General features: G+C 39.6%; 1 protein-coding gene across 3 annotated transcripts in view; it reads right to left on the bottom strand.

Annotated features, from left to right (window-relative positions):
* Positions 1-22,245, bottom strand: part of RALGAPA1 (Ral GTPase activating protein catalytic subunit alpha 1) — a 265,029-nt gene that overhangs the window by 193,795 nt on the left and 48,989 nt on the right. For all 3 annotated transcript variants that reach the window (XM_062205258.1, XM_062205261.1, XM_062205260.1), the window contains exons 5-10: positions 18,396-18,439; positions 17,742-17,919; positions 12,856-12,971; positions 7,127-7,265; positions 5,369-5,577; positions 3,062-3,301 (exon numbers count right to left, since the gene is read on the bottom strand). In XM_062205258.1, coding sequence (XP_062061242.1) covers positions 3,062-3,301; positions 5,369-5,577; positions 7,127-7,265; positions 12,856-12,971; positions 17,742-17,919; positions 18,396-18,439 — 926 coding nt within the window. The remainder of the gene's footprint in view (positions 1-3,061; positions 3,302-5,368; positions 5,578-7,126; positions 7,266-12,855; positions 12,972-17,741; positions 17,920-18,395; positions 18,440-22,245) is intronic.

Genomic DNA, 22,245 nt, shown 5'->3' with positions numbered 1-22,245 from the left:
TATTTAAGTAAATAACCTGATGTGGTAGCCAATGGGTAGCCAACTTAAGTTGCACTGGCCCTTTTGATCCCAGAGGCTACAAAACTGACCTCGGGAAACGATCTGATAGTGTATACTCCCTATAATGTGGCAGGATTACTATCTTCAGAAGGGAACCTCTCATTAACAATCACTTCCTGAGGTACCAGGCCTTCCTGCTGGAGCAGGACCCTGTAATTCAATTCAAGATCTGCTTCTCTTTGAAGAGAAGGAAGGTGATTATTCCTGTTAGGCTGCAGAAGAGCTCAAGATACTACCCAAGAGAAAGCACACTCCACATGCAGATAAGTAACCATTCATTCTCAAGCCCTGTCTCTTTGGGCCAGAGGTCATTTCCTCATTATCCTGCCGAATTATTGGGATTAAGCTTCATGTACTGCCTTGTTGTTTGCCTTGCCCTGTTTTCCTGATTGAACCCTGTGTTGTCACCTGTAATCTAATCTCCTTCTGTAAAAATGAACAAAGCCATTACCCGGGCCCAGCTAATCACTACAGCATTCAACTTAACTGATTTCCGGGTATATGGGAAGAGCTCCCTGGGGACAGTGGTCCCCACCAAGTACAGTGACTAGCAAAATGCCACCTTCAATACCTCTATCCTAACACAGTATAAAAGGTCATGGATGATCCTTTCCTAGAGGCCCTAAAGGAAGACCTCTCTTCCAAAACGTGTGACCGTTGGGGCAATTACAAGTAGCTTATCAAACTAAAATGCTTTGAAAACTTATAGGCTAGGTGGTAGGGAAGCAGAAGGATTACCCAAACCTGATGTCAATTCACCTTTTAAATCACCTATTCCTCAGCAGAGGAATCCTGGGATTTGAGCAAACAGACCCAATTTAGACTGCACAGAGACCCTCAAAAGGGTAATACTTCCTATACGTTATGTTTCCCTAAAGAGAAAACCTACCTTCTGCACCAAAACCAATGGCACCTGGAAGCCAGGATGGGATTCCATGACTGTGGTAAACATCAAATCCCTATAGCCAAAGGGCTACTGGTGGGATCCCAAAAATTCTTCTTAAAGTTCTACTGTGGGGACACAATTGCCACATCTGCATGTGAAATGTTTTCTTTGTTAGGCTCTATATCTAAACCAGATTTATAGGAAAACATACTGGGATCCCTAAAGCCCTGTTTCTCTATGAGTTCCAGCTGTCTTTAGATCTGGGATAAAGACTATTTTCTGTGGAAACCAGGCCTACTTATCCTTACCCCTACCGCAATCCCGCGGGAAGGGCCAGTGCTCCTTAGCATTTACAGCCTACTCTGTAGACTATGTCCCTGGGGACACCCCTATGCTGCAAGTCCTCTAGCACTCCTCTCCTGGAACCCAGAGAGCAGTCCTAATACTGGTCTTGTTTTCTCTGCTGACAGGCCTAGCCACTGCAGTGGAGGTGGCTACAGGGGGACCTTCTGTGCACCTCTCAACTCAATTGGCAAATGTTTAAAATGAACTACATAGGAATAATAAAATTAAACAAACAGGTGGATTCCCTGACTGTGGACTAGCCCTCCAAAACAGAAGTGACCTTCATCTCCTGACAGCATAAGCCAGAGGGATGTGTCTACCTAAAGAAAGAATACTGCATTTATAGCAACAACACAGGGAAGGTGCTTATGCACCTGCATAGGAGCTGAAGACATCAACACCCAGAGAAAACTTCTCTGGAAGGAAGCACTCAATAAAAAACAACTCCTAAGATGAATGTAGCCCTTAGTGTTCCCTCTTCTCTTGTTCCTGATAGCCCTTGAGTCTTGGTCCCCGCCTCTTAAATCATCTAACCCAATTCATATCCTCGTTTAGTCAATCAAGCTTCAGACAGTCATGCAAAGGAAACTTCTCATGGAAACCTCCTTCTACTGAACACCCCTAGATAAGCCTCTAGGGGGACCCTGATTGCCACCCCCTCAACAACCTCCCCTTCTCAGGCTAAAGCAATCAGAGCAGTCAGCACCCTTCTCCCTAATGGCAGCAAGGGTTACCTCTGCAGAAGGAGGATTGATAGAAAGGAAAGGAAGAAACACACATGGTGTTATCTGCCAGGAGCCCAGAGAGATGGGCGACATACATACGATGTAGTCTTCAGTTGCATCTGCTGCATATCTCGATGCAGGCCTGACTGAGCACTCTGTAAATTTCCTCTATGGAAAGTAGGCTATTTCAATGTCAGTCCCACGACTGTCTCACTGGTTTTCACCTTACTTACATACATGAGAGCCAATGAGATGAACCTCCTCATTTAAAAAAACGTAAAAATCCCTAGACAAAGAGGTTTGTCAGCAACCCTCTTGGGTCCTCTCCTGGTTGCTGGGAGCATTAACTTTCATTCAATAAATTTCCTTCGCTTTGCTCAAAAAAATATTTTTCCCTACGCTTACTGGCATGAGATTTGGATGGTTCTCCTTAACAAAATTCAATGATGTTTTCCTGCTAAGTACCTTTGCTACTGAGCTCAAATGGCTAGTTTCCAAAGAACAATTTTTCACAACAAATCTGCATTTGAGGATGTGCATTTAGTAATTTCCAGCTATCTTTATGTGAAATAGCTTATTATTTTCCTTTTCTTTTCTCTTTTTAACTTTTCTCCAAAGTAGTATTTGTCATAAGCAACCTTAATTTCAAACTGCCTTGGAGGACAAAACTGACTCTAGGAAGGAAAGTTAAAAGGAATGAAAACATCACTTTTTATACTCATAAATGGCATTTTACTGACAATAGCGAATATAAAAATAATTTACTATAATTTATTAATAAAATGATATAAATAAAAGCTTCAATGCAAAAAGTGAGTAAATTTTAGAAAAATTCTGATAAAAGAAGGGCTACAAGGAACAAAAAATAGTTCTTAAGCTAAATAATATGACAGAAAATACTAAAATATCACATGTAAATTTTAAAACTAAATGTGAACTTTGAAAAACATCTCCATGAATATATTTTAAGCATCTATAAATCAGAATATTAATATTAAGAACAAAAGTCTTCATTACAAATTAAAAATCCTGAAAGGTATTTTACCTGACGAAATATCTCTGTGACAAAGTTTACATTACTTCTTTTAGATGAAAAAACCCGGCGAACTATTTCAATATCTGTGAGATGCTCTTCATCAATACTACAGAGGCTGGATGAGCTGGGTTCTCGCTCTGTGAGAGTGCTTGTATTGGAATGAGACTGCTCTGGTTCTGCAGTTCTGTCTGTTTTATCAGCGTTATCATTTTTGTTTTCTTCTCTGGATACCAAACTGGCAGCTGCTCTCTAAAATAAAAACAAAATGAGAAGAATACTTTAATAATTGTTTAACTGGATATTTTGTCTTTTAATAGTAAATATTGGCAGAAACAAAGTATTTTACAAGTAACTTCCAGCATTGTCTGAAATCCAGGAATAGGTTTCATTTAGGGTACATTTTAAATAATGAACTGGCAATGTAACATCTAACTGATACAGAGATACTCTAAAATGTGGAGTATTTAATCATCTACTCGATTTTGTACAGATTTGTTTCTAATTAAGTTTGCAGATCAAACAAATTACTAATTAAAGTTGGGTGAAAGACAAATGTCAAGAGTGGTAGCTTGTATCTTCAACAATAAGTAAATAACTTCTACAGTTGGCATTCTATATTCTCAGGTTCTATATCCATATATAATCAACAACAGACAGAAAATCTTCAAAAAACAAAATAGAAAAAAAAATGCTTGGATTTGAGTCCCAGCTCCACTCCTCATTCCAGTTTCCTGCCAATGCAGACCCTGGGAGGCAGTGGTGATGGCTCAAGTACTTGGGTCCTTAGCACCCAGCTTTGGACTGGTCCAGCCTTGGCTGTTGTTGGCATTTGGAAAGTGAACCAGTGGATAGAAGACCATTTTCTGTCTCCCTCTCATTTCAAATAAAATAAAAAAAATTATAAACTTTATGAAAACAGATTTGAAATATTAGTTCCTCTGCTGAATAGATGTTTCTCTATCACATTTCTAGACTTGATGTCTTTTCAGAGAAAATGAAGGAAGCTGTGGGGACACAGGACTTTAAATCTGCATTCTGTGATTGCCTAGAAATTAATCAGGGCTAACAAGCTAAGAATTTACATGTAGGGGTAAACATTTGGTCTAGCAATTTAACTGTTTATGGGGACACCCACATCCCTTATCCAGAGCATAGGTTCAAGTCCCAGGTGTCTCGCAATTCTAACTTCGTAATGTAAACCTTGGAGGCAGTAGGTGATGGCTCAAGGAGCTGGGTCTCTGCAACCCATGTGTGAGACCTAGATCGAGTTCATGATTCCCAATTTCAGCCTGGCACAGTCCAGATGTTGCAGGGATCTGGGGAGTGAACCAGCGATCAGAATCTATTATTCTCTTTGCTTTTCAACTTAAAAAAAATTAATTATGTGTAGTATTTCTAGATCTGTCCAATAGTATATCCTTTTTTTCTTTTTTTTTAGATTTATTTATTTATTTATTTGAAAGTCAGAGTTACACAGAGAGAAGGAGAGGCAGAGAGAGACAAAGGGAGAGGTTTTCCATCTACTGGTTCACTCCCCAGTTGGCCAGAACAGCCCGAGCTGAGCTGATCTGAAGCCAGGAGCCAGGAGCTTCTTCCGGGTCTCCCACGTGGGTGCAGGGGCCCAAGGACTTGGGCCATCTTCTATTGATTTCCCAGGCCATAGCAGAGAGCTGGATCAGAAGTGGAGCAGCTGGGTCTTGAACACTGCGCATATAGGATGCCAACACTGCAGGTGGCGGCTTTACTTCCCACACCACAGCACCAGCCTCCAAGTATATGCTTATCTATGTTTTTGCTTTCCTCAATTCAGCTACCCAACTGAAGATTTCAAAAATAAGCAACAATAACTTTTACTACAGTATAGTCTTATTTTATTATTGCTGTTAATTTCTTGCTGTGCCTAATTTATAAATTAAACTTTGTCACCATTATGTACGTGTAGGAAAACACATACAATTTACAAAGTGTTCAATACCATCCCAGATTCGAGGCATCCATCCACTCGGGTTTTGGAATGTATCCCCTGTGGATATGGGGACTAGAGTGCAATTAAAATAAAATAAAGAGACTAAATTAGAAGCTGAGACTGATACATAACTGAAATTATCTCCTATGCATCCCAAGTTTTATTTTTATTAAGAAAATTGTTACTCCTAGAATGATTAAAATTTAGATTTATAAAATACATTTATATAAATAAAGTATCACTATTATTTATTTCAAATGTACTATACACAGAAAGCAATTGAAACTAGTGGACTAAATTTCAAAAGTAATTTTTAACTTTAACAAGCTTGCCTAATTTGGTATTATTACCTGAATATTCTTTGGCAAGACTTCACCTTCCATCCCAGGAATATGAGGTCCTGTATGTGGTTTTGGCTCCAGCCAGAAAGAAACAAGCCAACGAATGACAATAACACGAGCTTTAATAAAAGGTTCCTTTGTACAATAGATTGCTTCATTGGTTTCAGCATCCTTCTTTATCATGACATAATGTGGCTTTGGTCTCATTTGCGGAATATCTATTAAAATAAAAGGAAAACAATCTAGAATGAGAATTATGTTTGAATAAATTACATTTTTAAACAACTGAGAAAACATTATGAAGTTATTATGGTTGTAAAAGCAGTTTTAGGGGCCAGAATTGTGGCTTAGTATGTAAAGCCACTGCTTTAGACACTGGCATCCCATATGGGCACTACTCTAACTTCCAATCCAGCTCCTGCTAATGGCCTGGGAAAAACAGTAGAAGGAAGCCCAAGAGCTGGGGCCCCTGCACCCACATGAGAGACCTAGAAAAAGCCCCTGACTCCTGGCTTTAGCCTGGTCCATCCCCAGCCATTGAGGCCACCTGGGGAGTGAACTAGAAGATGGAAGATCTCTCTCTCTCTTTCTCTCTCCCCCGTCCCTCCCTCCCTCCCTCCCTCCTCCTTGTAATGCCTCCAAATAAATAAATAAATAAACAAGCCTTTTTAAAAAAAAGTAGCTTTAGTCCAAAAATTACACTTTCCATTTTGCTGTGTTAGTATAGAATACAAAATAATGAACCATATATACCAGGCTGATAAATGGAAACATGTCTTTTTGCAAAATATCATCCAAAGGTTTGATGACTCCTAAGTACAAAGAAACTTCCAGAAGCATTTAAAATTAACAAAGCCTCTCTTCAATTCACCTAAAACAAGCAATCTGAAGCCTAACAAAGTTTGAAGTTTTGGCTAAACTTGCTAGTAGTCGAAACCTGGAATTAATAACATCCTACTGCAAAATGGACATTTCTATATTCATATTACCAGTGCTCTCAATATGTGGAAAAGGTCTGCATTGTGACTAAGACTAATTCTTGATGTATCTTGATGTATCTCTCTCTGACTCTCCTTCTCTCTGTGTAACTCTGACTTTCAAATAAATAAATAAATCTTAAAGGAAAATTTATGAGGCCGGCATTTGACCTGGTAGTTAAGATACCCATTTCCCATATCAGAGTCCTTGGGTTCAATCTCTAGCTCCTCATTCCAGTTTTTTGCTAATAAGGGCCCTGGAAGGCAGTTGTAATGACTAAGTAAGTAGGTTCTGGCCCCCTATGTAGCAGACCTATGTTGAGTTCCTGGTTCTGAGCTTCAGACCAGCCTAGCCTGCGCCACTGTGGGCATTTGGGAACTCGGTCAACAGATGGGTGCACACTCACTCACTAGCGCTCTCTCTCTCTCCCTCTCTATGTCTGTCTCTCAAATAAGAATTTAAAAGAAAATGTTAATCACTAAAACCCAGAATTTATAGTATAGTCTAAGGATCAAACCAAACATGAAAATTCAGTTTAATTCATAATCACAACCATTTCTTGTAGCAATTACCAAAGGATAAGATCCAGAGAATAATTTTAAAAAACGCTAATTCTCAATGAAAATTGCCTATTAATTCATTCTCCACATTAATCTAAGTATAGTATCTCTACCAATGAATACACATATTAGAGTGATAAGTTTTCTACAGATAACAAATGCCAACTTCATAATGAGAGTTATTTTACTATTATGAGTGATCTTTTAGAAAATTCCAAATACTACCTACCAAGTACAGGATGATATAAACTGTTCTCCTTACAGATATTTGGGAAAATGTAGGGTAAGTAATATTTTTTAAAATGTGAAAACAGAAATGAAAATCCTCTTTCTTGGTTTTCTTTGTTCTTCCATTCTAAACTTTTCACCTAAAAATAAACATAATTAGAATCATCAGAGAAAGAATCACTTCAATACAATTATGAGCTACTAGAAACAAGCTTCTAAAAATTACAAATACACTGAACTGTTCCACTATGAAGATCAGCATGGCAAAAGGAAAAATCTTTAAAGCTGATCCAATATATACATACATTATAAACCAAAATCTAAGAAGTTCAAATGTTCTCTGAAAAAGTGAAAATCTACTAAAATTTTGGCTCCAACAACAAAGTTACTAACGTTCCTTCCTCTTTTCTCCTTCTGAATAAATTCAACTAAAAGGCATGCAAATAAGCGCCCATCACCAGGGATGTACGTGTGCATGGGTACACACACGTCGGCGCCTACGTGAGGAGGGGCAGTAGTCAGGTGGGGATGCAGAGGGTGTTCACAAAGTTGGGGGGAGAAGTAGGAGAGACAGCAGGAGAAAGTAACTCTAGCAGGGTATGAAGATATCTAAGTAGGCGTTGATAAAGACCTAGAGGCGAGTACTGGAGTCCAGCTCAGCTAAGGAGAATCTCTGTAGGGTAATGGTGGTAATGAGTCACTGCTTACCTATAAGAAGGACTGATTAAATAATATGCTGAGAATAATATGAGCCAGGTTTCTCACTGACAGAGAAGAGGGGTATAAAGATGGAAAGGAAGAACCCTGTGATAATAGACTGCAATCTGGGGTACTGGCATAAAGAGAGATAGGTAACGATGACGTAGGCAGTGAGGTAGATGTGTGGCAGCATGGCCCAGGTGACAGCCCCATGTGCACTATTCAAACCCCTTTTCTTTACACCACCCAAACCTCTCTCTCCATGCACCACCAAACTCTGCAGCTTTCCATGTAGTAGAAACTCCAACTTAGGTGATGGTGCAAATCCTAGACCCAAGTGCAATTAGAAATCCCCAATATGGCTGCGCTGCAGGATGTATTCCAGCAATGATCCTTTTTTTTAAATAGAAAACTTTTATTTAATAAATATCAATTTCAAAAGTACAACCCGCAAACCCTCCCATCTCCCACTCCCTCTCCCATCTCATTCTTCATTAAGATTCATTTTTAATCATCTTTATATACAGAAGATCAACTTAGTATATACTAAGTAAAGATTTCAACAGTTTGCATCCACACAGAAACACAAAGTATAAAGTACTGTTTGAAGATTAGTTTTACTGTTAATTTGCATAGTACTACACATTAAGGACAGAGGTCCCACATGGAGAGCAAGTGCCCAGTGATCCCTGTTGTTGATTTAACAATTGACACTCTTATTTATGACATCAGTAATCATCCGAGGCTCTTGTCATGAGCTGCCAAGGCTATGGAAGCCTCCTGAGTTCACAAACTCTGACCTTATTTAGACAAGGCCATAATCAAAATGGAAGTTCTCTCCTCCCTTCAGAGAAAGGTACCTCCTTCTTTGATGGCCCTTTCTTTCCACCAGGATCTCACTCACAGAGATCTTTCATTTAGGTCATTTTTTGCCACAGTGTCTTGGCTTTCCATGCCTGAGATACTCTCAAGGACTTTTTAGCCAGATTCGAATGCCTTAAGCGCTGATTCTGAGGCCAGAGTCCTGCAATGATCTTTAGGTCATTACAGTTTATAATACAACTACCAGGGCTGAGACTCCCACTCCCATCATACACACACTTTTCTAAGATTTCAAAAAAAAGGGGGAGGGGGGTACACAAATGGGCAGCACTCAAACTCTATCCCAAATTCTGCCTCCTTGAATATTCAAATAAGACCACCCAGACACCACCCCCTATGCCTCCAGATAGTATAAAAGGGAAACCATAAATCTTGTAGAATCCAATTCTCTCTCCCGAGTTTGCCTGTACTCCTTCCTGAGTGTGTACCTTCACTTTGCTTATAAATAAATCTTGCTTTCTGGCCGGCGCCGTGGCTCAACAGGCTAATCCTCCGCTTAGCGGCGCTGGCACACCAGGTTCTAGTCCCAGTCAGGGCGCCGGATTCTGTCCCGGTTGCCCCTCTTCCAGGCCAGCTCTCTGCTATGGCCCGGGAGTGCAGTGGAGGATGGCCCAAGTCCTTGGGCCCTGCACCCGCGTGGGAGGCCGGGGGAAGCACCTGGCTCCTGCCTTTGGATCAGCATGGTGCGCCGGCCGCAGCGCGCCAGCCGCAGCGGCCATTGGAGGGTGAACCAACGGCAAAGGAAGACCTTTCTCTCTGTCTCTCTCTCTCTCACTGTCCACTCTGTCTGTCAAAAATTAAAAAAAAAAAAATTTAAAAAATTAGAAAAGAAAATCTTGCTTTCCAGCTGACTTTTATCTATGTCTCTTCTTTGAATTTCTTCTCTTGTGAAGACAAAAATACAGTCCAAGCCTAGCCAAGGGCCATACCACAGCAATGAGACAGACAGGAATCGGAATTTCTGTGTATCTGCCTGTGTATATATGTATACATTCCCTATCTCTGGTGACTGACAAGGTCCAGGAGTGCCAACACCCCAACAGCAATGAACACTCTAAGTGTCCAGATCAATTCTAAATATAATTCTCCACCAAAATGAATAATGGCTCATTAGAGAAAGAGCAGATTACAGAGTAGGTCTAGGAAGGTATGAGATGAGGCTACATCTTGCTGAACCAGGAAATTACAAAGTGCTCAAACAATAATGCAGACAAAACAAAAAGCACAGGAATCAGCTTGAAGGAACTCTGGCCAGATCTAGGACAATCTGAGCATCAAAGTAAGTAAAAGAAATGAGTTATTAACACATGGATTCATAGGAAACCATAAGATAAATCAATGTTGAGATAAATCAAGAAATAGGGAGAGGACAAAGACTTTTCCTACAGTACTTCAGCAACTCTTGAGTGCAGACATAATGAGTTAAAATGAAAAGTAATAGAGCAGGTGTTGTGGCACAGCAGGTTAAGTCGCAGCTCAGGATGCCCACATCTCATGTCACAACGCCAGTTCAAGACCCAGTTATTCTGCCTCCCATTCAACTTCCTGCTAGTGCATCATAGGAGGCAGCAAACGATGACGCAAGCATTTTGGCCCCTGCCACTCACATGGGAGTTGTAGATGGAGTCCAGGCTCCTGGCTTCTGCCTGGCCCAGCCCTGGCTGTTGTGGGCATTTGGGGAATAAACCAAAGGATGGGACATCTCTCTCTCCTCCCACCACTCTGTGTGTGTGTCTCTGTCACTCTTCCAAGTAAGTGAAAATAAATAAACATTAAAAATAAAGAGTAAGGAATTAATATATTACCTGCTGGATAGTAAGTAAACACAACTCACATACTTATCAACAGATGAATAAACAAAATGTGGAACATACACATAATGGAATATCATTCGGCAATAAAAAGGAATGCAGTACTGATACATGCTACAGCATAGATCAATCTTAAAAACATTCCCCAAGAAGCTGGTCAAAAAAAGACTACATATTGTATTTGCACGATTCCATTTATATGAAGTGTCCTCAATAGGAAAATAGAGACAAAAAAATAGATTAATGTTTGCCTAGGGCTAGGGATGGAAGAGTTGGGAGATAGCTGGACCAACTCCTAAAAGGAATGGAGTTCATTATTTAGAGGACTGAAAAGTTCTAATATTATAATGTGGTGATGACTGCATAGCCCTGTGAATATACTTTAAAAAAAAAATAAACAATACATTTTAAGTGCTGAACTTTATGGTGTATGTATGCTACCTCAATAAAGCCACTTTTTTTTTTAAGATTTTTTTATTTTATTTTATTTTATTTGAAAGTCAGAGTTACACAGAGAGAGGAGAGGCAGAGAGAAAGAGAGAAGTCTTCCATCCAATGGTTCACTCCCCAGATGGCCGCAACGGTTGAAGCTGCGCCGATCCGGAGCCAGGAGCCAGGAGCTTCTTCCAGGTCTCCCACATGGGTGGAGGGGCCCGAGGACTTGGGCCATCTTCTACTGCTTTCCCAGGCCACAGCAGAGAGCTGAATGGGAAGTGGAGCAGCGAAAACTCGAATTGTCACCCATATGGGATGCCAGCACTGCAGGCAGCGGCTATTTACCCACTACGCCACAGCACCGGCTCCTACATTTTTCTTTTTCCTTTTTTTAATTTGACAGGTAGAGTTACAGACAGTGAGAGAGAGACAGAGAGAAAGGTCTTCCTTCCGTTGGTTCACCCCCAAAATGGCCACTATGGCCGGCACTGAGCCAATCTGAAGCCAAGAGCCAGGTGCTTCTTCCTGGTCTCCCCCCTGGGTGCAGGGGCCCAAGCACTTGGGCCATCCTCCACTGCCCTCCTGGGCCACAGCAGAGAGCAGGACTGGAAGAGGAGCAACCAGGACTAGAACCCGGCTTTCCATAAGGGATGCTGGCACTGCAGGTGGAGGATTAACCAAGTGAGCCATGGCGCCAGCCCCTCTACATTATTAATACATATATCCCATGAACTTTCTGATGATCCCTTATATATCTACTATATGATCTAGCCATTCTAATCCTAGATATTTACCCAAGGAAGAAGAAAGCTATGTCCACACAAAGACCTGGTTACCAATATTCACAGAAGTTTTAATTGCCTAAAACTGGAGACAACTCAAATGACCATCAACAGGTTACCAAATAACAGATTTGTGACATATCCAATGGAATGCTACTCAGCAATAAAAAGCAGCAAACTATTGCTACAAATAACAGTACAGGTAATTCTTAAAATAATTTTGCTGACAAGAAGGCATACCAAAAAAGAGAACATACCACATAATTCCATTTATATGAAAACATGGAAAACACAAATTAACAAAAATCAGAAAATGGTGGCCTGGAGAAGTGTGTGTTGGGGGAGTTCAAAGGGGTGGATTACAAAAGGATCCAGGAAAACTTTCAAGGTGATGGATACATTCATTATATTGGCTGCGGGGATGGGGTCACAGGTGTACACATGTATCAAAACTTGCATCAACTGTACCAACTGTACCCAATAAATCGTGGTTTTAAAAATCTGTATGCAATACAAAAGCTTGTTTTAAAAGGAGAACTAGTAACATTAATGACAACAGTAACAACTACCCACTACAGAACTGGGCTATGTGCACTGAGCACTTAGAGCACTCTGCAATATCTCAGCTTCAAACATCAAAATGGGTTAGTTATTATTTTTATCATTACTTTACAAATGAGGAAACAGAAGCATAGAATGTTTAAGAAATTTACCAATGGACTTATTTTAAGATTTGCAATCAGGATTCAAACTTGAAATCTTATTCAGGGACGAAATTAACTTTATATTTGTTTCTAATAGGAAATTTTGCACTTACAACAGTTAAAAAAAAAAGTATATGCCAACAGTGTACTCAGTGCACTCAATCAGAGCATGTACATTTAGTATCTAAGTTATATAACATACATGTACCTACAAATTCAAAAGGAACAAATAAGTTTGAATGTAAATTACATTGCCCCCCCATTCCCTATCCTGCAGCCCACTTAGATCTTGGCAGACTGATCCCTAGATTAAATTGTTATTAGCTTTTCACATAAAGTATCACAGCTGCTGATTACAAATAAAAGGATCAGAAAAAGGATCATAAAGGAGATGACATCAAAGAAGGCAATACATACCTGAATTACTATATATTTTAAAAGTGCTTCAAGAAAATAGCTTGTGAGATCTTCTTGTCCTTTATCTCCAGATTGTGGGGGAACAAGAGGAGTGATTTCTTCTATAGTGACTTGAGCTATTCAAAGACAAAACAATAACACAATTACAAAATAAATTTAGTAACACAATTACATAATAAAATTAAACTGTAAAACATATAGGCAATAAAAACTGCTGGAAAACTTCCTAGTACTTGAAACCTGAAATAAATCTGAAATCATACTTGATGTTCCACCACAACAATCATAAACTTGAATAATCAGGTGTTTTGAGAACACTTGATTAAGAGACCGTGAAACAGGTATGAACATATATACAATGATTAAGAGTACATAACATGGACTGGTGCCAAGGCTTTTTTGGTTAATCCTCCGCCTGCGGCGCTGGCACCCTGAGTTCTAGTCCCAGTTGGGGTGCTGGATTCTGTCCTGGTTGCTCCTCTTCCAGTACAGCTCTCTGCTGTGGCCCAGGAGTGCAGTGGAGGATGGCCCAAGTGCTTGGGCCCTGCACCCCATGGCAGACCAGGAGGAAGCACCTGGCTCCTGGCTTTGGATCAGCACAGCGCGCCGGCCGTAGCAACCATTTGGGGGGTGAACCAACAAAAGGAAGACCTTTCTCTCTGTCTCTCTCTCTCACTAACTCTGCCTGTCAAAAAAAAAAAAAAAAAGTACGTAACATCTTACTAGGGAAAGAACATTTCCTCTTAAAGTTTATATTAAGAGTGTCCATTACAGGGCCTGGCATTGAGGTGTAGTGGGTTAAGCTGCCACCTGTGATGCCAGCGTCCCACATGGATACTGGTTTGCTCCACTTCCAGTCCAGCTCCCTAACGTGCTGGGGAAAACAGCAGCAGACGGCTCAAGTGCCTGGTTCCCTGCCACCCACATGGGAGACCCAGATGAAGCTCCTGAATCCTCACTTACGTCTGGCCCAGCCCTGGCTGTTGCAGCCACTTGGGGAGGGAACCAGTGGAAGAAAATCTCTTTCTCTGTCTCTCCCTCTCTCTGTAACTCTGCCTTTCAAATAAATATGTAAATCTGTTTTTTTTTATAAAAAAGTCCATTACAAAAATTACACAGTATGATAAGAAATATTAGCAAGAATGCATATTCATCAAAAGGTAATAATCTGATCACAGAAAAGAAATTTTTATTTTTTTACTTTTCAGAAATGCGAAAACATTCATTGTAATAAATACAAAAAATCGATCCACAACTAGCTGAATTCTTTCGAATATATCCTAAGCAGTACTGATTTAACACACAGAAGTGTTTAAACCTATTTTTCAATAAATTTGAGCCAACTAAGTAAGTTCACAACAGAGGTAGGTTTAAGTTCTGACAAAATGCATGGTATGTTACTCCTAATATTCTTTTTTGAAAAATTATACTTTAAAAATACAACTTTTACCATGTATACTCTGAATTTCCTGGGCCATTCTGTCCCCACAGAAGAATATACTTTACGAATGCCATATTTTGTGAAGCTATAAAAATCCCACCAAAAGTGACTGGCATTCTTCCATACGATCTTCTCAGTCCATATTGAGGAACACATAGGTAATCCATACATACTTCCATGTCTTGTAGAATAGAAAACAAAACTTCAATTCTTTTTTTTTTAAAGATTTATTTACTTATTTGAAAGGCAGAATTACAGAGAGGAGAAGCAGAGGTAGAAAGAGAGAGATCCTTCATCCACTTGGATCACTTCCTAAATGGCCACAATGGCCAGGGCAGGGCCACGCCAAAGCCAGGAGCCAGGAGTTTCTTCCAGGTTTTCCACGTAGGTGCAGGGACACAAGAACTTGGGCCATCCTCTCTTGCTTTCTCAGATACATTAGCAGGGGGCTGTACTGGAAGTGGAGTAGCTGGGACTCAAACCAGCTCCTATATGGGATGCTGACACCGTAGGCAGTAGTTTTACTTGCTATGCCAAAACTTCTGTTCTTAAAAAGGAGTAAAGTCACTTACAAATGCATTTGAAACTAACAATTTTTTAAAAAGCTATAAAAAGAGAGGAAAGAAATTTACACTATGACATGGTTAGGGAGATGCAGAAGAAAATATAAATTCTCTAAAATTTTTCAATATTAATATTAATATCAAATATTAAAATATTAAATAGTATAAACAGCCTATTTGAACTAGTTCATTTATAGATTTTACACCAAAGTGGTATTGTTTCTAAAATTTTGTGCTTCAGGTGTAGTTTAATTTATTGCAAAATCTAAATTTATAGAAATTACAACTTAGGGGCTGGTGCTATGGTGTAGTAGGTTAAGCCTTCGCCTGTGGTGCTGGTTCGAGTCCTGCATGCTCCACTTCCAATCCAGCTCCCTGCTGATGGCCTGGGAAAGCAGTGGAAGAGGTCCAAGCGCTTGGGCCCCTGCATCGCATGGGAAATGCAGAAGCAGCTCCTGGCTCCTGGCTTCAGATGCACCCAACTCTGACCACTGCAGCCATTTGGGGAGTGGACGATACCAAAAGGCTTGCTCTTTGTCCACGTATTCATGCATCCAAATGCACAGGGAAAAGGCCAGGTGAAGATGTAGCAAAAACATGCAGTCTAGGGCAGACATTTAGAACAGCAGTTAAGATGCCACTTGGGACGCCTGCATCCCTATCAGTGCCTGGGTTCCAGTCCTGGCTCTGCTTCCAATCCCAGTTTCCTGTTAACGCACATCCTAGGAAGAAGCAGGTGATAGCTCATGTACTTGAGTCTCTGTTCTCCACAAGGGAGACCCAGATTCTGTTCCAGGCTCCCACCTTTGCTACTGCAGGCATTTAGGGGGTGAATCAGAGGATGGAGGATGTCTGTGTCCCTATCTTTCAAATAAATAAAATATATAAATAAATAACTTTTTAAAGGTGCACTCTGCATGTGAGAAGAGAGCATCATCAAATATCAAACCTCTTAAACGTGGACTTTCTACTTCTAGAAATATAACATAATAAACTTTTGTTTAAGCCAGTCAGTTGGTGATTTTTTTTAAAGATTTTATTTATTTATTTATTTGAGAGGTAGAGGTACAGTGAGAGGAAGAGACAGAGAAAGGTCTTCCCTCCATTGGTTCACTCCCCAAATGGCTGCAATGACCAGAGCTGAGCCAATCCAAAGCCAGGAGCCAGGAGCCTCTTCTCTGTTTCCTACACGGGTGCAGGGGCCCAAGTACCTGGCCCATCCTCTACCACCCTCTCAGGCCATAGCAGAGAGCTGGATAGGAAGAGGAGCAGCCAGGACTAGAACCAGCGCCCATATGGGATGCCAGAGCTGCAGGTGGAGGATTAACCTACTGCGCCATGGCTTCGGCCCCAGTTGGTGATATTTTGTTATGGCAGCTCTAGCTTAAAAAAGAGAGTATTTTAAAATGTGGGAAAATGAAATTAAAAGACAAGTTTACTATGGTGCAAAAAATTTGAAATCCATGTACAGCCTTCTCAAGTGCACATTTTTCATGAAGCTTTTGAAGATTCCACATAGTACTGTTTATGACAAATTTTTGTTAATGAGAGAAAAAGAAAATACTTGTGTGTCTGTGTATAAAACAAAAAGCAAAATTAAGTTCTTTAAATATCTGTATCAATACAGGAAGAACTAAAGAAGGAAAAAAAATCAGAAAAATTTAAAGTAAATAGCAACAAGACTCATTAAAGATAAAAACAGAATTTCTGAATTATAAATAAATTTATAAATTAAAAATAAAATTTATAAATACATTTATAATTTATAAATTAAAAATACTACTAGGAATTTATAAAAATTCAACTCATATACAATATCTTTATAGTCATCTATTGTATAAAGTAAAACACACTGGGGCCGGAGCTGTGGCATAGGGGGTAAGTCCACCACCTCCTGTGCAGTCAGCATGCCATATGGGCATCAGTTGGAACCTGGGCTGCCCCACTTCCAGTCCAGCTCCCAGCTAGTGTGCTGGGAAGGCAGCGGAACATGGCTCACATGTTTGGGCCCCTGCACCCAAGTGGGAGACTGGATGAGGCTCGAGGCTCCCTGCTCCTGGCTTTGGCCAGGCCCAATCCTGGCCATTGTGGCGATTTGGGGAGTGAGCCAGCAGTTTGAAGATCTCTGTCTCTTTGTCTCTCTGCCTCTGTCTCTCCCTCTCTGAAGTTGTGCCTTTCAAATAAATAAATAAATAAATCTGAAAAAAAAAAAAAAGTAAAACACTTATATTTCAATGAGCATACACATTCCAAGATACACGGTAAAACAGAAAACAAAGATAAATGTAAAAACTGGTCTGTATTAACCATGCTTCCAGTGTTTAAACACCTAGGGCCTTGCAGGCTCTGTAGAGAATGTTCTGCACAGTGTTTGCCAATTTCTGGAGACAGCGTCCGACCAGCCTTGGAAAGAGCACTTCATCTCCCAGCCAGCCAATGCAGAGTCCATGCCACGCACTCCCCTGCAATCACACTCAGGGCCAGTACTCCTGTCCTATTGCCCACAGTCAGGCCCTGTAGACCAGGGACAACCTTGATGCCTCAGAGCTCCCTGCCATCAGTCAAAACGTCCAAGTTTGCTCATGCTGTCTGCCTGCTCCTTCCCGGGGAACCACAGTAACGGTTCGAGACACATTTTCCGGAGTCCTCTGTCCTCCGCCCTACACTGTACTTCCCTACATAGCCCCTTCCCTTCCTCTTGGGAACTGCAGCAAACTCTCTTTTCAATCCTCTTGATCTGTTGGCCTTACCATATACAAATAATAAAACCTACACTTAAAATATTGCTTTGAATTACTCAGTTAACACAGATTCAAGAAGTACACAAACAGAGTACACAGAAAACTTAGAAATACTGATGACTAACATCTCATGAATCTTACTTTCTTGAAGGTTGAGTGGAGGATTAATGAGATTATCTAAAGTTCGAGGTCCATGTTCCGACTGCGGTGCTAAAAATCCAGGAATTAAGCATGAGAACATCCAGAGCTGCTCTTTGCTGCAGTTATTCTGAAGAGCTTGCAACCACAGCAGGAAAAGACGAACACCTTCTCGCCTAATCTGAAATCAAATGAGAAACAGGTTTATGCCTTCATACTGCTGTACCCAAGCCTTGCTACCAAAAATACCTGTAATATGTGACTTTACCTAACCTACAGCAAGATGCTTTTAGTGTGAGCATCTCACTTAGCACAGCATGAGTGAGATATGGAAAATGAAACAAGCCCAACATTTATATATCTATCCCCTCCTTTTCTCTACACTTGGGAATGGTTACAAGTAAGACGAGTAGTAATTTGTTGATTGACTAAATTTTTTTCTTCTGAAGAACTCACATTCAGCTGACTTAGTGAATGTAGTGGCAAAATACTCATTTTTCAATGGCCTGGTCAATCTAGGACAAATTTTCACATATACTGCATTTGTTTCTGTATTTTAAGTGAATTCAGTTAAGTAAATTGAAGACAATTCAATAACATTTAGGAAAAAGTGATGTAATCATGCTGTTTTCGGAAAGTTATAGAATGTAAATATACCTTTAAAGAGTTTCCTGTATGAAGCAGTTTCTTCAAAATCAATCCTGAAAAGAAAATATTATTTTAAATATTCACATTTTCTTTTTATTTCTAAATGTCAAAAGTTCTCAGTCAGACTTGGAAACACTTTTAAACAAAGACCTCTGGAAATATTCAAATTATTTTTGGTGACCTTGATATCTCTCTAGCCATACTTGGGACTAGAGAGGTATATACATATATAAAAAATTACCATTTAAAAGATGGTTTAAAATAATTAAACATGATTTATTTTATGGAAGAAATGTAGACCCTGAACTGCATTTAATGGAATAATTTACTGTACATCTCTTATTTAGATGAAGAATATAATTAAACTCTAATACAAATAAAATCCACTACAAAAAATCTCCACTTAATTAACCTCATATTGGATATGCACAAGTCTAGTATTTCCTAACAAATATTTCCATTATCCTAATTGCTTCTTTTTTTGAAAGATTCACCTATTTATTTGAAGTCAGAGTTACAGAGAGAGAGGAGGTGAGAGGGAGAGAGAGAGAGAGAGAGAGAGAGAGAAAGACAGACAGAGAGGGAGATCCTCCAAACGCTGGTTCACTCCCTAATTAGCCGCAATGGCCAGAGCTGTGCTGATCTGGAGCCAGGAGCCAGGAGCCAGGAGCCTCCTCCGGGTCTCCCAGGCGGGTGCAGGGGCCCAAAGACCTGGGCCATCCTCTACTGCTTTCCCAGGCCATAGCAGAGAGCTGGATTGGAAGTGGAGCAGCTGGGTCTCGAACCAGTACCCACATGGGATGCTGGCGCTTCAGACCAGGGCATTAACTTGCTGCGCCACAGCGCTGGCCCTACTAATTGCTTCAAGTTTCAAAATGTCTTCAATATATATTTTCCTAACTTATGAAACATTTGACATCTATAGTAAAATACTGAAAATAAAATCCAAACATCCAGTAGTCCACTACTCAGTATGAACAAATCTAAACGGAGTTACATGTCTGCACAATTTAAAATTTTCACTTCTGTACATTTCTTATCATTTTCTTCCTTTCTTCCTCAAAGGAGTCCATTATCTGTATTTTGGCGCTAATCATTTCAAAAATATTTTATAGCATTTTACATATTTGTAAATCCATTTTAAAAATATAGAATTGGTTTACATGTTTAAAACTTTTATACAGAGGCAGATTTTTGGTGCAGTAGTTGAGATATCACTTGGGATTCCCATATTACGTACGGCTGTGACCCTAGTCTCAGTTTCTTGCTAATGTGCATCCTGAGAAGTAGCAGGTGATGGCTCATGTAACTGGGTGTCTGTAGCCCATGTCCTGGACTGAATTCCTGGTTCCCAGTGTCAGTCAGGCCCTAAAATAGCTACTGCAGGCATCTAGGGCATGAAGAAGAAAATGGGAGCTCTCTGCCTCTGTGCCTCTCAAATCAATCTTATATAAATGGTACCACAAGACATTTATAAACTACTTTTCATATATAACATCAGCTTCTGAAATTTATACTGATTTACGTAGCTCTAGTTGATTCATTTTAATTGTTGTATACTATTCCACAGTATGGACATTTAACAATGTATTTATCTTCCTTACACTGGGATACTTGGTGTCTTTTCAAATTTACTGTGATGTATTATGAATGCTATGATAAATGTTCTTATTCACAATTCCCTGTACATGCATGAACTTTCCCAGGGTATATGTACAAGAATGAAATTACCAATTTAAACTTCACCATATATCAGAAAATTTTCTGCAAAGTCACTGTGACAATTAACAGTACTATCAGCAGTATAGGAGCACTCTGGTACCACATTGCTTGGCAGTAGAAAACACTGACAGATGCTCTAATATTTGACTAATATTTGACAAGCCGAAAATAAGCATCATGATGTTGTTTTCACTTAATGTTTCCTAGTGACAGTAAACATCTTCTCATTAGACCATTCAAGTTTCCACATATTACCTGAACATCCTTTCTATGGTTTTCAGCCGGATTTTTATTTTAATATGAGGAGTTCCTTATACATACTGATTATTAATTCTATGGCAGTTCCATGATTGGAAGTATCTTCTCATGACTAATATCTCAGTCATGTTTTTTGGGGGGGAAGAGGTATTTTGTGATTCATAAAAGTTGTAAATTTTAATACAATCCATTCTCTGATATTTTCCTTTTTTATGTATACTTACTTTTTCTACTTTAATGTTGGAACAATAAAACAAGTATTTTCTTCAAAAAGTTTAAAATATTGCTTTTCACATTTAAGTCTTGAAATCCAGAAGATATTTATTTCTGTGTGTGGGAAGAACAGAATTTGTTTTTTCCCAAATGGTTAAGCCATCGTATTACTAACTCTTTAGGGATTTATAACACTCAAATAAACTGTAATGTCATTTCAGTCATACTTTAAGTTACCATGTATAAGCCTATGTCTCCGGGTGACTTCAATGCTCTGCTTCATTAATCTACTGTATTTGTTCATTCCCGACCAAAGGTACTGTTATTATGACTATTATGACTACACCTCTATAAAATATCTTGCTAATGGATATGGAAATATCCAACACTACCATCTTTTAGATTCCTGATTTTTAATTGTAAATTGCTTTGTGTTTGATTTTCCATATAAAATTTTAAATAAAAGTATTAAGCTACATTTTAAAAATCTTTACAAGAATTTTAACAAGAATTGCTATATTTATATTATAAAGTCTATTACCCATGAATATTGTGCATTTGTTCTAGTATTCTCTCGAAGATTCATATCATTGCCATACATTAATCTAACATATTAAATAACAAAAGAATACATATTTTGTGTAAGCGCATTGGAACAATTTTCAAGAGAGACTACATTCTAGGATATAAATAGCTTAATTACTTTAAAAAGATTAAAACCATGATAAATGTACTTTCTGACCACAAAGAAAGGTGAAAATCACAAAAGATAAAAATATGTGAAAGTATCTTCTTTTGTTTGTTTCTTTTATTTGAAAGGCGGAGTACAGAGAAGAAGAGGCAGAGGCTGAGAAAAAGAAGTCTTCCATCCATTGATTAACTCCCCAAATGGCTGCAACAGCTAAGGCTGGGCCAGACTGAAGCCAAAAGCTAGGGAGCTTCATTCAGGTCTTTCATGTGGGTGCAGGGGCCCAAGCACTTGGGCCATCTTCTGATACTTTTCCAGGCACATTAGCAGGGAGCTGGATCAGAAGTGGAGCAGCCGAGACTCAAACTACCACCCATTTGGGATAACAGAGCTGCAGGCAGCAGCTTAACCCACTGTGCCACAGTGGCAGTTGCAGAAATTTTACAAAATAAACATACTCTTAATTAATTATGGAGAAAGAAGAAACCAAATGGGACATTAAAAATTATTTTCAACTGAATGACAATGAAAACACAACCGTAAAATTTATACAATGCACTAAGGTAAAGCTTAGGGGAAATCTATAGTGCTTTTTTTATTAAGGAACTCTCTTTTTTTAAGATTTATTCATTTATTTAAATTTATTTATTTGAAAGGCAAAGTTTCAGAGAGAGGGAGAGAAAGGAAGGGAAGGTGGAAGGGAAGAAGGATCTTCCATCTGCTAGTTCATTCCCAAAATGGCCTCAACCACCTGGGCTGAGCCAAGCCAACACAAAGAACTCCATCCAAGTCTCCTACATGGGTGGCAGAGGCCCAAGTACTTGGGCCATCATCTACTGCCTTCCCTGGGAGTTTAGCAAGGGAGATGGATCAGAAGGGGAGCAGCCAGGACTGGAACCAGTGCTCCAGTATAGGATGCCAGCATCTCTGGGATGCCAGCGTGGCAGGTGGTGGCTTAACCCACCCTGCCGCAATGCT

This window comes from Lepus europaeus, chromosome 11 (assembly GCF_033115175.1).
Source record: "Lepus europaeus isolate LE1 chromosome 11, mLepTim1.pri, whole genome shotgun sequence".
NCBI classification, from domain to species: domain Eukaryota; kingdom Metazoa; phylum Chordata; class Mammalia; order Lagomorpha; family Leporidae; genus Lepus; species Lepus europaeus.
This window is presented reverse-complemented; position numbering and strand designations above follow the sequence as displayed.